This window comes from Adiantum capillus-veneris, chromosome 22, assembly GCF_014529385.1.
Source record: "Adiantum capillus-veneris isolate H3 chromosome 22, ASM1452938v2, whole genome shotgun sequence".
Classification (NCBI taxonomy): domain Eukaryota; kingdom Viridiplantae; phylum Streptophyta; class Polypodiopsida; order Polypodiales; family Pteridaceae; genus Adiantum; species Adiantum capillus-veneris.
In genome coordinates, this window is record NC_140952.1 from 11084397 (window position 1) to 11098615 (window position 14219).

The 14219-nt window shown below is 43.2% G+C and overlaps 1 protein-coding gene across 2 annotated transcripts in view; it reads right to left on the minus strand.

The window, feature by feature from the left end:
* Window positions 1–7917: 7917 nt before the first annotated feature.
* LOC147428910 (MLO-like protein 5) overlaps window positions 7918–14219 on the minus strand; it is a 155744-nt gene continuing 149442 nt past the window's right edge. Inside the window, exons 11-15 of one of the 2 annotated variants that reach the window (XM_086495339.1) lie at window positions 11266–11439; window positions 11117–11152; window positions 10934–11001; window positions 10769–10829; window positions 7918–8564 (exon numbers count right to left, since the gene is read on the minus strand). In XM_086495339.1, coding sequence (XP_086351465.1) covers window positions 8355–8564; window positions 10769–10829; window positions 10934–11001; window positions 11117–11152; window positions 11266–11439 — 549 coding nt within the window. In that variant the 3' untranslated portion in view covers window positions 7918–8354. Of the gene's footprint in view, window positions 8565–10768; window positions 10830–10933; window positions 11016–11116; window positions 11153–11265; window positions 11440–14219 lie in introns of both variants that reach the window. The other variant, XM_086495341.1, reaches the window with a different exon arrangement.

The window sequence follows — 14219 nt, forward strand, 5'->3', positions numbered from 1 at the left end:
CCAAAACGTGCCTTCCTAGGCACACCGCAGGGATACCAGAGCGCTCAAAACCACTACACTCGCCCGCCTAATTTGGACAGGTCCGCTGACACTCGTCACCTCTTCAACAACAACTATGTTTTCAAAAGAAGATAGTTGCTAATGATCAAGATATGTAAATTTTTCAATTTATAAGATGGCTTATGGCAGCAACATGCTTCACTAGGTTCCAGTGGGGCTTTTGAACTGAGAACTCATTACTACATAAACCCTACACCATCTTTGACGTACAATATAAAGTTACCTATGCTTCTCTTTAAGCTTAATCAATATCTTGTATCTTTTTAACAATGATTCAATCTTGACAACATTGCAAGGTCCATTATTTGTATCCAATTACCTATGCCTATATATTTGCTTGGTGCAATACATAAGTGCTACGAGGCAGGGCACGACTGCTGTTTCTTATAATTTTTTGAGAGACCACAATGTCTAACTCTCCACCATACTTTCGTATGGCACTTCTACATGATGTTCATTATATATTTAGCATTTTCACCTTGTACCTAACTCCAAAACGATATGTTTAGCTATTCACATTGCTTTTATGTAGCTTGAATTAAACATTCTCCTCCGACTTGCACAATTGGACGACACACGTACATAGTTACAAAGTCGGTAGTGCATTTCAATTTTTAGTATGTTGATGCTTTCTGTATTTTTTGAGTTTGTCATTTCTTCCTTTAGTTTAGTTTAGCCACATGTTTTCCTCGCTAGTGGATGCTCAATCTTGATCACTGAATCTAAATATCAAATAGACACGCACGTCTTTTCTGACAGTTTGGCAATTCAAGTTATGTATTATAGTACTCAATCCACTTTGCACATGTTTACTTTATTCTTAGGTAGTTGTTGTGAATCCACATACGTCCTTGTTTGACAATGCATCTTATATATTGTAGCCCAACGTTCTCCTTTACTAAAGCGTTATGTAGCACGAGGACAAGTCCTAGCGATTTCCTCCTCAAATATGTTTTTCCCTAGGTTGTGTGATTGACAACCAAGACTCCTTGCTCCCTTCGACTGCAACAACACATAACTCTCTCTCTCTCTCTCTCTCTCTCTCTCTCTCTCTCTCTCTCTCTCTCTCTCTCTCTCTCTCTCTCTCTCTCTCTCTCTCTCTCTCTCAAGTTCCATGAGAAATAAGAGAAAATTAACTATGCTTGATTTGGAGAATAAATATACATGCATTTCATTTTTTAAAGTTCATCAATGCCGTGAAATTGGACCATTTTACAAACAGCTATAGAGGTAATTACTCATCATAAACACAATTCTTTTTTAAAAAATTGTCAATGCGCTTTGTACTTCTTTTATTTCAGTGCTAGATACTTGATGTCAATCTATGTATCTCATGTTAGGTTCTATAGCAACACCCACCAAGCAAGACTAGTTATCTGTTACCTCCTCCATGAAAGAGCTACTTTGCTAGCGAGGACCTTAGTTACAAGCAAGAGATTTTAACCACAATTGCCATATCATTTGCACATAAACATTTTCTACATGCTGTTGGGGTATAAAGCCCAATGTGGTCGCCCAGGTAAGTGGGCGGGCCGCCAGGTATGTACACATATTCTTTTGTAAAAACCTAATAAGAACTCACTATGCTCTACACATTACAGTAGAGCGAGTTCACCACATCGTTGTGCTCTTCTTCTCGCACTCTCTCTCGCGTCGCACTTCCGCTCGTACTCCTTCAACTGGTATCAGAGCTCAGATCGAGGCTCGGGGCAGCACTGCAGGAGGCTAGAGTCACCAGCTCAGATTGGAGTGAAATTCGACAGGCGATGACACGGCCCCAAATCTTGTGGGAGAACCCGAAGGCCTCGGTGTTCTCAGAATTTCATTCTGAGGTCATCTCGGCCACCGTTCGGCTTCGACAAAGGTCTGCGCATGCCATTTTCGACTACGTGGTCTCGGCGGGTGCAGATCCGACTCTGCAAATTTGGGGTTTTTCGGACTACGACTGCAGGTGCTGAGGATATCGACACTCCCAGAGTGTTGATTTGTGGTTGTCTACACATTGAAGGACGGCTCACAGTTCTTGGAGGCGTGTCACATACGACACGGGCGCATCTACACACAGACTGTAGGCGACATCCACTAGTTCATCAGGTTGATATTGGTTCAGAGGTCAGTTTACAGGGGAAACTCTGCCGAATTTTTCCCAGGAAAGTAAACCACTGTGAAGCGTATCTATGGCTGGATCACAGGACACTGCTCTTTACAATATCAAGAAGCTGGATGGAACCAATTTCCCATTGTGGAAGCAGCATATTTGGCACGTGTTGGTACAAAAGAAGCAGATAAAACCCATAAATCTCAAGGGGATAAAACCAGAAGATATGGACGAAGATGAATGGAGCGAAATGGATGAATTGGCACTTTCTACCATTATGCTGACTTTGGCAGAAAGCGTTTACTTCAATGTAGCAGACGAAATGTCGGCTTATCAAGCATGGTTAAAGCTGAGTGATCTTTATGAGAAGCAGAGTGCAGCTTCACAGGTATACTGGCTTAAGAAGCTTGTTGACTTGAAGATGAATAAAGGGACACCTATGTCCAATCATCTGAATGAATTCAACACAATCTATAGTCAGTTGTCAGCTCAAGGTGTCAAGTTTGATGAACCTGTAAGAGCTATGTTCCTGTTGATCACATTGCCGGAAAGTTGGGACACTTTTCGCACAGCTTTGAGTAATTCTGCACCTCCAGATGGTTTGAACATAGCAGGTGTAGAAGGAAGTCTGCTTACTGAAGAAACCAATAGAAAGACAATGGACAAAGGCAAAGGAGCAACCTTAGTTGTCAGGGGAAGGACCAAAGAAAAGTACAAAGGTGGAAAGAGGATTCAGTCTCGTAGCAAGTCCCGCAGTGCTAAAGGCAAGAGTGACATAGAATGCTACCATTGTGGCAAGAAGGGTCACATGAAAAGAGACTGCAGAGAATGGAAAGCAAAAAAAGGCAAAGAGAAAGCTGAAGACCATGGTGAGAAGAACAAGTCCTCAGTGAAGATTCAAGAAATAAATGTGACAAACACTGTTGCAGAGGATGACAGTCTAGTGTCAGGAGACATCTACTTCTTGAAGAATACAATGGACTCAGCTCTTCTTACAACATCTGATGGAAATGCACTGAGTGACTAGATAATAGACTCAGGGGCATCACTTCATGTGTCTCCAAACAAGGAGTTTACTTCTTATGTGACCACTAAAGATCATGTTCGGCTAGGCAATGGGCAGACATGTGAGATCTTAGGTGTTGGAGATGTTCAATTGAAGTTTCAGAATGGCTCTTCTTTCACGCTGAAGAATGTGAGACATGTTCCCGCAATTACAAAGAGCTTGATCAGAACAGGTTTACTTGATGATGCTGGCTACGTCACCACTTTTGGACAGAACATGTGGAAGATATCCAAGGGTTCTATGACAATAGCACATGGAGTAAAGTCTGGAGGACTTCACATGATTTATGTATCAAATGTCTCTAAGAATGTAATCAATGTAACCGAGAAGCCGAACGTTTCTTTGTGGCATAGCCGGTTAGGACATATGTCCAAGACGGGAATGGAAATCTTGTCTCGTTCTGGTTATTTGCCTGGCTTTTCATTTAATGATTTTGAATTTTGTGAACATTGTCTGTATGGTAAGCAAACACAGCAACCACATAAGCATAGAAGCAGTAGAAGAGATACACAGTTGGCACTTGTTCATAGTGATTTGTGTGGACCTATGCCTAACCTATTTCTAGGGGGAGCTTCTTACTTTATGACATTTATAGATGATTACTCGAGAAAAGTATGGGTTTACTTTCTCAAGCACAAGGATGAAGCGTTTAGTGTTTTCAAAACGTTTGTGACACTTGTGGAGAATCAGAGTGACAAGAAGCTTAAATGCTTACGCACTGACAATGGTGGAGAGTATGTTTCAAAGGCCTTTCAGGACTTTTGTGAGTCAAAAGGTATAAAACGTGAACTTACTGCCCCTTACAATCCTCCTCAAAATGGTGTTGCTGAGAGGATGAATAGGACCATACAAGAGAAGGTCAAAAGTATGTTGTCTAATGCACAGCTGCCAAATGGGTTTTGGGCTGAAGTTGTATCAACAGCTGTTCATCTTGTAAATAGATCTCCTAACAAGGTTTTGCAGAAGGATTCAGTGCCAGAGATGGTATGGTCAGGCAAAATGCCCTCATACAAGCATCTCATAGTCTTTGGCTATGAGGCATATACTCACGTTCCAAAGGAATTTAGGAACAAACTTGAGCCAAAGAGTAGAAAGTGCATCTTTCTAGGCTATGTAATTTTGGTGAGATGGGGTACAGACTTTGGGATCCCGAATCCAGAAAGGTTGTCCGTAGCAATGATGTTCACTTTAATGAATCCAAATATCATTCTGAACCAGAGAGGGTTGAGGAGATTAGAAGAGTTGTCTTCCAAGAAGATGGACCTACACGTGCAAGACAAAATGTCAGGGCTCAAGAGGAGCAAGGACAGGATAGAGTGGAACCACAGGTTGTGGCTGAGCCTGAGCCACCTATTGTGCGTAGATCTGGACGTGTCACGCGACCTCCTGATAGGTTTGTTCCATCTATGAGCTATGTCATGTTGACTGATTGCAATGAGCCTTCATGTTACAAGGAAGCAGTGCAAATGAAGGACTCCGGGAATTGGCAATTGGCCATGCAGTCAGAGATGACAGCTCTGCATAAAAACAAGACATGGAAGCTAGTTAAATTACCACAGGGCAAAAAGGCTCTACCTTGTAAATGGGTTTACAGGAATAAGATCACCGCTCATGATAGTCAGCCAAAGTACAACGCAAGGCTTGTTGCCAAGGGCTTTAAGCAAGAACAAGGCATTGACTTTGATGAAGTCTTCTCTCCGGTGGTCAAGATGACTACATTGAGATGCTTTCTTGCATTGGTTGCCATATTAGATTTGGTGTTGCATCAAATGGATGTCAAGACAGTGTTCTTGCATGGTGATTTAGATGTGGAAATTTACATGCAGCAGCCAGAAGGGTTTGTTGAGAAAGGCAAGGAAGATTGGGTATGCCAGTAGTTAAAGAGACTTTATGGCTTAAAACAATCACCGAGGGCATGGTACCATAAATTCCACAAGTTTATGCTTTCTCAAGGCTACAAACGTAGTGAGTTCGATCACTGTCTATATACAAAGAAGGCTAAGGATGGCAGTTGGCTGATCCTTATTTTGTATGTGGATGACATGTTGATTGCTGGCAAGCACTTGGAAGAAATTTCAGCTTTGAAGTCAAAGATGGCAAAATCGTTTGACATGAAAGACATGGGTGAGGCAAGTCATATACTTGGTATGCGCATTGAGAGAGACAGATCAAAGAAGTTGATTTGGTTATCTCAAACAGAGTATATTGACAAGGTTTTGCAACGTTTCAATATGGAGAAGGGAAAGGCACTGAGTGTTCCATTGCCACCATATGTGAAACTTAGCAAACAAGATTGTCCTGTGTCTGAGGAAGAACAGGCTAAAATAGATAAGATTCTGCGTCTACAGTGGGTAGTTTGATGTATGCAATGATTGCTACTCGCCCACACATTGCATTTGCAGTGGGAGTAGTAAGTCGATACATGTCAAACCCAGGCAAGAAACATTGGGAGGCAGTGAAAGGAATATTGAGATACCTGAAAGCTACAAAGAGTATGCGTATATGCTATGGGAGTCAGGAGCTAAGTGTAAAGGGTTTTACAGACTCAGATTATGCAGGTGACTTAGACAACCGAAGGTCTACGTCAAGGTATGTCTTTACATTGGCTGGTGGAGCAGTATCATGGCGTTCTAGATTACAAGATTATGTTACTTAGTCTACTACAGAGGCTGAATATGTTGCAGCATCAGAGGCATGCAAAGAATCAATTTGGATTAATCGACTAGTAACAGATTTGGGAATCAAAGAAGAGATGCCTGTGTTATATTGTGATAGTCAAAGTGCTATACAATTGGCTCGCAATCCAGTTTATCACTCAAAGACAAAGCATGTGGATGTGAAGTATCATTTCATCAGGGAAATGCTCGAGGATAAGCAACTTTAGCTTGTCAAAGTTCACACCACAAAAAATCCTGCTGATCTACTTACAAAAGGACTTCCCTCAGAGAGCTTTGCGCATTTTCGCAAGCAGTTAGGTGTAGGGTAGTACATCACTTCTCTACATCTCTTGTATATTAGCTTGTATAGTAGCTTCTCTCACATTTAAAGTACCACATTGGACTTTAAGTGGGAGGTTGTTGGGGTATAAAGCCCAATGTGGTCGCCCAGGTAAGTGGGCGGGCCGCCAGGTATGTACACATATTCTTTTGTAAAAACGTAATAAGAACTCACTATGCTCTACACATTACAGTAGAGCGAGTTCACCATATCGTCGTGCTCTTCTTCTCGCACTCTCTCGCGTCGCACTTCCGCTCGTACTCCTTGACATGCACAAACCGACCAAAAAAGAGCAAAATTTCTAGCGAAAGGGGGCACCATTTAATTCTTTCAGCTATTAAGTAGGCATGGAAATCTTGAAATTGATGTAGAGAGGCTTGTAACAAAGAGGCAAATACAACCATTATAGGCAACAGATATCAAGCTTCGCTTCCAATGGCTTCTGCTATGCTAACCATGTTTCTCATTTACCATTTCCTATTAATTTTGCGATAAACAAATGATGAATGAATCACCAAACTTGCCTTGATAGTTGAGAGCTACAAGAGTCTTGGTTATTAGGACATGTAGTCTTGGTTACTAGGACAAAGACCCAATGTTAAGAAAAACCCTCTTTCCAAAAAAAACAACCTTTTTTTTTCGACACACCAGAAGGCCCACAAGGGGAGGTGCTTATCCCTTCCAAATATTAGCCATGTTACATGGTCGAGCAAGGGCCCAATACCATCGGGCAAGAGCCACGCGTAGGCATCACCATGGCCACCTAATTGATGCACCACATGCTAGGAACGACGGAGAGAACTCGTAACAACCTTTCAGTCAAATCTTAATCAAAAGTTCTTAAAAATAGATTATATTGTTAGCCGTTCAAAATTTATAGTTTTGATTGTATATGATGACTTTCACAAATTCAATCTTGACTTGGAATTAAAAAGAGAAATTCCACATTAAAAAGACTCCTCATATTCTAATTTATTCTGATTCAATTCTCACAAAAAACAAAAAATTATTTTCCTCCTCGTTACATTAAGTTTAAACGTCTCTACGTCTTTTGTATTTGTATTAACCCTTGTGACGTGTGTCACAGAAAGAATATATATTTGCAACAATGGACATTTCAGGTACACAAGTAGGGCTCCACCTCGACAAAACTGTGAAGTTCATTATCTACCTCCAGTTGCCTATGCCCATGCATTTGCTTGGACCACATATACAAACTACGGGGCAAGGCACAACTACCGTCCCTTACAATTTCTAGAGAAACCACAATGCCAACTCTCCACCATACTTTTGTATGGCAATTCTGCATGACGTGCACTATGTATTTAGCATTTCACTCTTTGCCTCACAACAAGACGAAATGTTTGAACTATTCACATTGCTTTTTTATAGCTTGACACAGAATACATTGCCCTCTACGTTGCACAATCGAAACACGTCCGTACACGATTGGCATGTCAATAGTGCAATTCAATTTTTAGGGTTCGTCAATGTTGTATTGAGAGTTCGTCGATGCTTCTTTTGGTTTAGTTTAGCTACAAGTTTTCCTCACTTGTCCTCATTCCACATACATTCAATCGTTCGTTCGTTATAGTGTCCTCTCTTCTTTATTTATTGAATCATATTAAAGGTAACGTCTCCGAGACAACCTTCTAAAGGAAGCCTACAAAGCAAGACTAGTTGCAAGGAAACCCTATTTTGTTTTCAAGACAACCCATTTCATTGCAGTAAACAATTTGTCCATAGAAAGCCTAGTGTACTAGTTTCGAGACATTCCAGCTTTCTCGAGTACATACAAATTTACAACGGCTTTGAAATTTGCCGTGAGAAAGAAGAACAGCTTGCTGCCCTTTTACAATCTGGACTCCTCAGCTTGCATGGAGGCCATTATTGAGAGCCACAATCTGCCTACCCAGGTAGCTTTGTCACTTGCACTTCTTCGGTTGACGTGTATCTTTTCCTCTTTGAGTGACTGACACTCCTTGCTAACATTCCTTCAGGTGATACAAAGCATAGCACACCATCTGTTTCTCACCATTTCGATGGTTCAGATATGCAAGAGCTCCTCTTCCCCAAGAAATATCATTCCTTTACTTTGGGTACTTCTTCTCCAGCATCAGTCCTTCGTGTACGTCAAGGAGACCGAGGTCCGTGTACGACTATCTCCGTTTCAACAGAAACTGAGTCCTCAGCTAATGGCTGCTCTTGGGATGTGCCTTCAGCATCTGAGTCTGTTGAGGTTTTATCATCCTTTTTAGTGTTTTCTTTTGCTCGCTTGTGCCACCTCTTTAGTGCTAGCTGAATGTGCTCTTCAAATACAGTCCTTTTCACACTGGAACCCATCTGCACAAAGGCAATCACAACCTGTCAATATGCACAGTACATAGTAACATAGCTTGCCAATCAGTCAGCAACATATATTAAGAATAAGAGAAAGAACAAAAAATGCGATTAACTTCTCATACGGCCAAAGAGAACTCGCCTATGAGACGAAATCATATACCAGTGTCTTCTCCGGTGACATAAGTTACAACAGAAGACATCCACCATAAAGTATCTCCCAAAAGCCCAATCTCCTGAGTAGGCATGACTAAATACCACCACCTGACTAATGAGTTGTTGCATCCTGGCATCAATCTCCTGCCCTAAACTTCAGCCGAAGGGTTTCTCTAGAAGAAATTTGTCACCTGCCTATGAAAGGGTCTTTGCTAAAGCTTGCCGAACTCCCTTAATAAAGCATGTATGTGTCTGCATAACTCTAACAAGAAAAAGCCCCACGGCATCTCTGATCACTGTAATCCATCACCATCGGCAGAGGCTCAAAGCCCTCTCTGAGGAAGAAATTGTCCCCATATCCCCATATCTAGCTGACATGTGTATTGCTCTTCGTCTCTCAGTCTAAATCGAATAGCTGGCATATATCCTTCTCTTAAGGCACCGAAGTATATCTATCCGCAGTTGATATCAGTAGGCAGGAGGTGCAGAGCTGTCCTATGACATCCAAGCCTGTGCGAGAGGTGTCAATCCATATATCTTGACTGTAAAATAAACTCCATCCTGAAGTGAAATTTGTAAAAGCCATTTCTTTCCCCAACTCTTGAGGAGGTGTTGCCCATGTCTCCTCCGAATCAATCTACATGAGATCCTGTCTGATATCCTGTTGGTGTGGTGCACCCAAAGGAGTACTCAAAGGATCACAATCTGTCCATAGTAAAGCCATGCAATTGACACCAAGCTCACATCTATGTGTATCAACATCTGAGTCTCCCCGCATGGCTAGCTGTTGAGTTCTGACTGGAGGACCAATCTAGCATCACAATGACCAAGAAACTCCCACAAGCCATGTATGTAAGATACCAGTCTAGTAAGAGCCTCAATCACAACCGCTGTAGCTGCCAATTCTGCTCTAACAACCTCATGTGGCACTACAGCCTTCGACTAGATCATCTTAGAGATCATAGTGACTAGTGGCTAGACCCCGCCTGTGATGGTCTAGAGTTGAATCCCAGATCTGTACCCCCATACAATAATGTGGATGTCACTAATGTATCAAACAACCTAGCTTAGTGTGGGGCTCTTGAAATTGTAACAATGAGCACACCCTCTCCAACCGGGCTAGTGTTGCATATCCCCGTGTCAATCCCTAAGCTGGTGACTTACTCATAGAGAAAGAATGTCCTATAAAAAAGACTCCCATATATGTTTAGGCCACCGATTGCGAAACCACTTCTTGACAATATGTAACTACTAGTGCTGATGCTTTCAACCACGGACTACTGGTGCTATGGTGTTAAATATCATTGCCTTGGCTTGGTCGAGGTTCGCAGACAAATCTCTATCTTATACTTAGCTCTGTAATAACTATTGCGGTAGCCCCTCAGGCGAGTCAGCAATGAAAACAATATCATCCGGATAAAGCAACAAGGGTATCCAAGTGCCTAATCATTGTGCACTCTTATCTACCTCTCTATCAATATAGCCAAATATCTCATCATATCCATATCGAGAAGTGTAAGAGAGTGTGAACATCCCTGCTTCACTCCAAGGTGGGGTGAAACATCACTGATGGGCCCTCTAGCATTCCCACTCTACATGTCACGGTCTCATAAAGTGCCAAGCTACCCCATGTAATATTACTCAGAGCATACAATTTATGTATCAATCTTGCTCTGGATACTACATCAAAAGCTTTGCGGATATTCACAAAGCAGCAAGTGATTTAACGTCCATGTGCTCAACTCTCCTTCATGATAGCTCCAAGTGTAAATACATGATCAACCATAGAGAAGCTTCTCCCAATGCTATGACCCTATCACATGAAAAATCCAATTCAAAAATGGTGACTAATTGGAACATATTGCACACTCAAGATATCTTGCAGTCTGAGGTAGCGTCTTAAATTTTGGCTTCACATGCTTTCTGCTGTGTAGAAACATCCAATTAAAATCATGTAGCCATCAGAACGCAATTTTTATAATTTTCAAATGGGAAAAACTGTCTGTATCAGTCATTTGTTTGCTTCTCTACTTGAACTGGTGAATAATCACCTGAGATACAAGAGCATAAATAGGTAGAGTGACGACTCCACAAACCATTTGGACCACAATCCTGCGTATTGTAAACACAGAATATGTCACCTTCTTAGTTTCACCAATTGATTCTTGAAAGCATTCAGAGAGAAATCAGTTCAAAATCTTAAGACTACATCTCACCCAATAACAAGGCGTCTGACCAGTGAGCTTGGATGTCCATACAAGCAGTTATGGGGGGGGAATGAGACCTACATGCAATACGCTTACCAAATTTGTCTTTTTATTATATATATTTTTCTGAAAATGCAGCTTGAAGGCAACAATCATAATGGAAGATACATCAGCACTAAGGTTAGTTTTTACCGCAGCCCAGATGTCAAAAGAGATTTCCAATGCATTCTGCAAATCCAAGACAAGTACTATTTAATACTAAACATAGAGAACTGGCGTGACAAAGATAATTGACAACAAGCTAATAATACAAGACCAGAAAAAGAATGAAGTGAAGGCACCTGAAAAAGAATGAAGTGAAGGCAGTGAAGGATAAATCGGGGACGAGCAAACCAGAAAAGATTGTCATTTGGCTTTACAAGTGGCATGCCCAGTACAACAGCATGCTGGTCTGCCATCTGAATTGCCATCTTTGTGATGATGACCTGCATTTTTGTGCCTACAGCGAGAAGAAGCTGTTCCAAAACAATGGATGCTAGCAATCAATACTAGCTATTAGCGATACCTATGTTTAACTCAGCTAGTACCCAAAAGACTAAATCTCAAAAGTTAGTGGTGGTTAAATCTTAACTTGCAATACCCACTTTCGGTCTTAGCACATTACATTACACATCTTCACCTTGCTGTTCTCTCGCCCCATAATGTGACAAGAATTTCAAACACTAAAACTCACAAAACACGCACCTCAGCCTTGGAAACACATAAAGTACAATGTTTTGATCGTTCTTAGAGAGTACCCTTCATTCAGCTTTCCCAAGGCAAGGATTGCGGAAATTTCTTACTTGCAGTCGGAGTGAGGTTTCACAGATATTGCATTGAGGAGCACCCACTATAGAGAACACGACACACTTTTCTTGCTACAGGTGCTCTCATTTTTGGCACGCCCGGTGGACCTCAACTGAAATCTCACTCCATTCAAAGTACAGATCGGAGGAGCTAGCTGGGTGAAGCCCTCGCTTGTGCCAGTCTGCAGATCTAGCCTGGTCTCGTCCAGCTTGGTCTAGTCCAGCTTAGCCCTCGACGGTCGACCAGCTCGTCTAGTCACTCGTCCTGGTCTAGTTGAGTGGTCCAGTTGTATATATTTGTAGTCGGTTGTGGCCACCTACGACATCATTATCTACTTTCTATGGTCTAGCGTCGCGAGTCTTGAGTCTTGGGTCCAACACCGCACACCTGCACCCTCCGTGCACATTGGAGCCTCAACACCCCCATTGTATCTATGAGACATGGGCTTGGAGCTCAGTGTGCTCCCAGCCAGAGTCTGTTCTATGAGTTAGTCGAGTTACATGGTTTTCTGAGTCTATTGTTGTGTCTTTTGAGTTGCTGGTTCCATTGCTGTGCTGTTTTCTCTTTCTATCGGAGTGAGGTTTCACACATATTGCACTGAAGAGCACCCATTGTAGAGAGCACAACACGCTTTTCCTGCTGCATGAGACTTTCTGGTTTGTTTCTTTTGGTACTAAAGGTACCCAAGGTGGCATTTATACCTCGATTGAGGATTCTTGATGGCGTGCCATGGTGGATAGAAGACTCATCGTGCTTGGACAAACTCACTGGTTATAATGTGCTCTCATGGAGAGAGTACTGGCTTGTTAAATGTTTATGCCCACAATCATGCATGCGAGAGTACAGGTTTGGACTATGATTGCAGATGTCTTACCAGTGGTTTACATTGGCGTGTTGGGGGTGACTTCAATACGCTTGAGGACCTATCATATAGAATTTTCAGGGAGCCATATTACTATTCACGGCAGTAAGCTGGAAACTTAGCAAAGGCTATGCATGGCTTTGCGTTTGACAGTTGTATGGGAACATAGGGCTTTTCCACAGCAGCAGGAGAATTTAGAGTAATCCAAATTGGATCAATGCCTTGGGGGTTCCAACCTCTCGCATATTGACCATTTCTACTCAGGTGACCTCCTAGGTGTCAGAGGGGCTCCAGAGTCCACGGCCGTCTTAGCAGGCTCTTGTTGGGTATCTGGGCCTTGTCCTATGACCCCTCTCTTGGTTATCTTAGTTGTATCTTGGAATGTACCCTCTTGTCCATATGGAGCATCTGAGGTAGTTGTTCATGTGTTACTCTTGGAGTCATGTGATGCTTAGGTGGCAGTGCCTAGTTGTACATAAGCCCAAATGGATTCCATCTTTGTAGGGTTTGGACCAGTGTTGTAGGGGAGGTTATTCTCCTGTGCTTGTCTCATTGTGTACTCTCTTAATCATGAATGTCAATTTAATTACTCCTCCATTGACACTAACACCTCATATTATGCGAGAGAACTAAAGAAAGCTCGCTGCTCGCTGCCCGCCATCGCCCAGCCCCCCCCCCCCCCCCCCCCTTATCCCCCTCGCGCAACCTCTCCCTGCCCTCACCCGCTTTCTGCGCCGCGCTGCCCCTTGCCCGCCTCATCCTCCCCTTCCCCCACCCTTTTACCCCTGTGCGCGCCCCCTTCCCCTGCTCCATTTGCCCCGCCTTATCCCCCATCCCTCCGAGTCACGCTTTCGGCTGCACGCAGGCTGTATTTTAGATTCCTTGTGAGCGCCTCGTTGCCAACGTCCTCCTCGATTCAGCAACAGACACAGAATGGCGGCTTTTGCTCCACCTCCGAGGGACTCCACAGAAGCCCCCTCGCCCAGCACCGTGGAGCCGACCCTTCGACTTGCTCTTTCGCCAGAAGAGCAAGCGAGCTTGATGGCCGAAGTGGAGCGCTTGCAAGCCACTTCGGTTATCTGTAAGATCATTGGCACTTGGCCCAGTCGGGGTGAGGTTCGGGATTTACTCAAGCCCGTCTCCTCTCTGATGTGGGCAAGATCACCAATGTCCAGATCCTCGGGTGAGTACTACCAGGTAGAGTTCGAGTCTGCAGAGATGATGGCCAAGGTGATTTCGATGAACCCGCTCGGCATCCAAGCAGCTCGAGCTTACTTCCGACGATGGCATCATGGTTTTGAGGCAGACTCGATTTCGGTCTGTTTCCCAGGCCTGAGGCGAGAGTACCTCCCTCTTCTCCTGAGGATTGGTTCCATGTTCGGGACAGTTCGGAGTCTCTGCGCACTGCAGCTTCAATTGTGGTCAAGGCCATAGGTTTACCTACTGTGCAGGTTCTTGTTCGAGAGACACACTCCCTCCCCAAGGTGGTACTGCTGCCTCGGGTGAGTGGGGGATGGATCAGACAGAGTGTGGAGTATTCGGGTCTCCCGAATCAGTATTTCATTTGCAGACAAATGGGCCATTTGG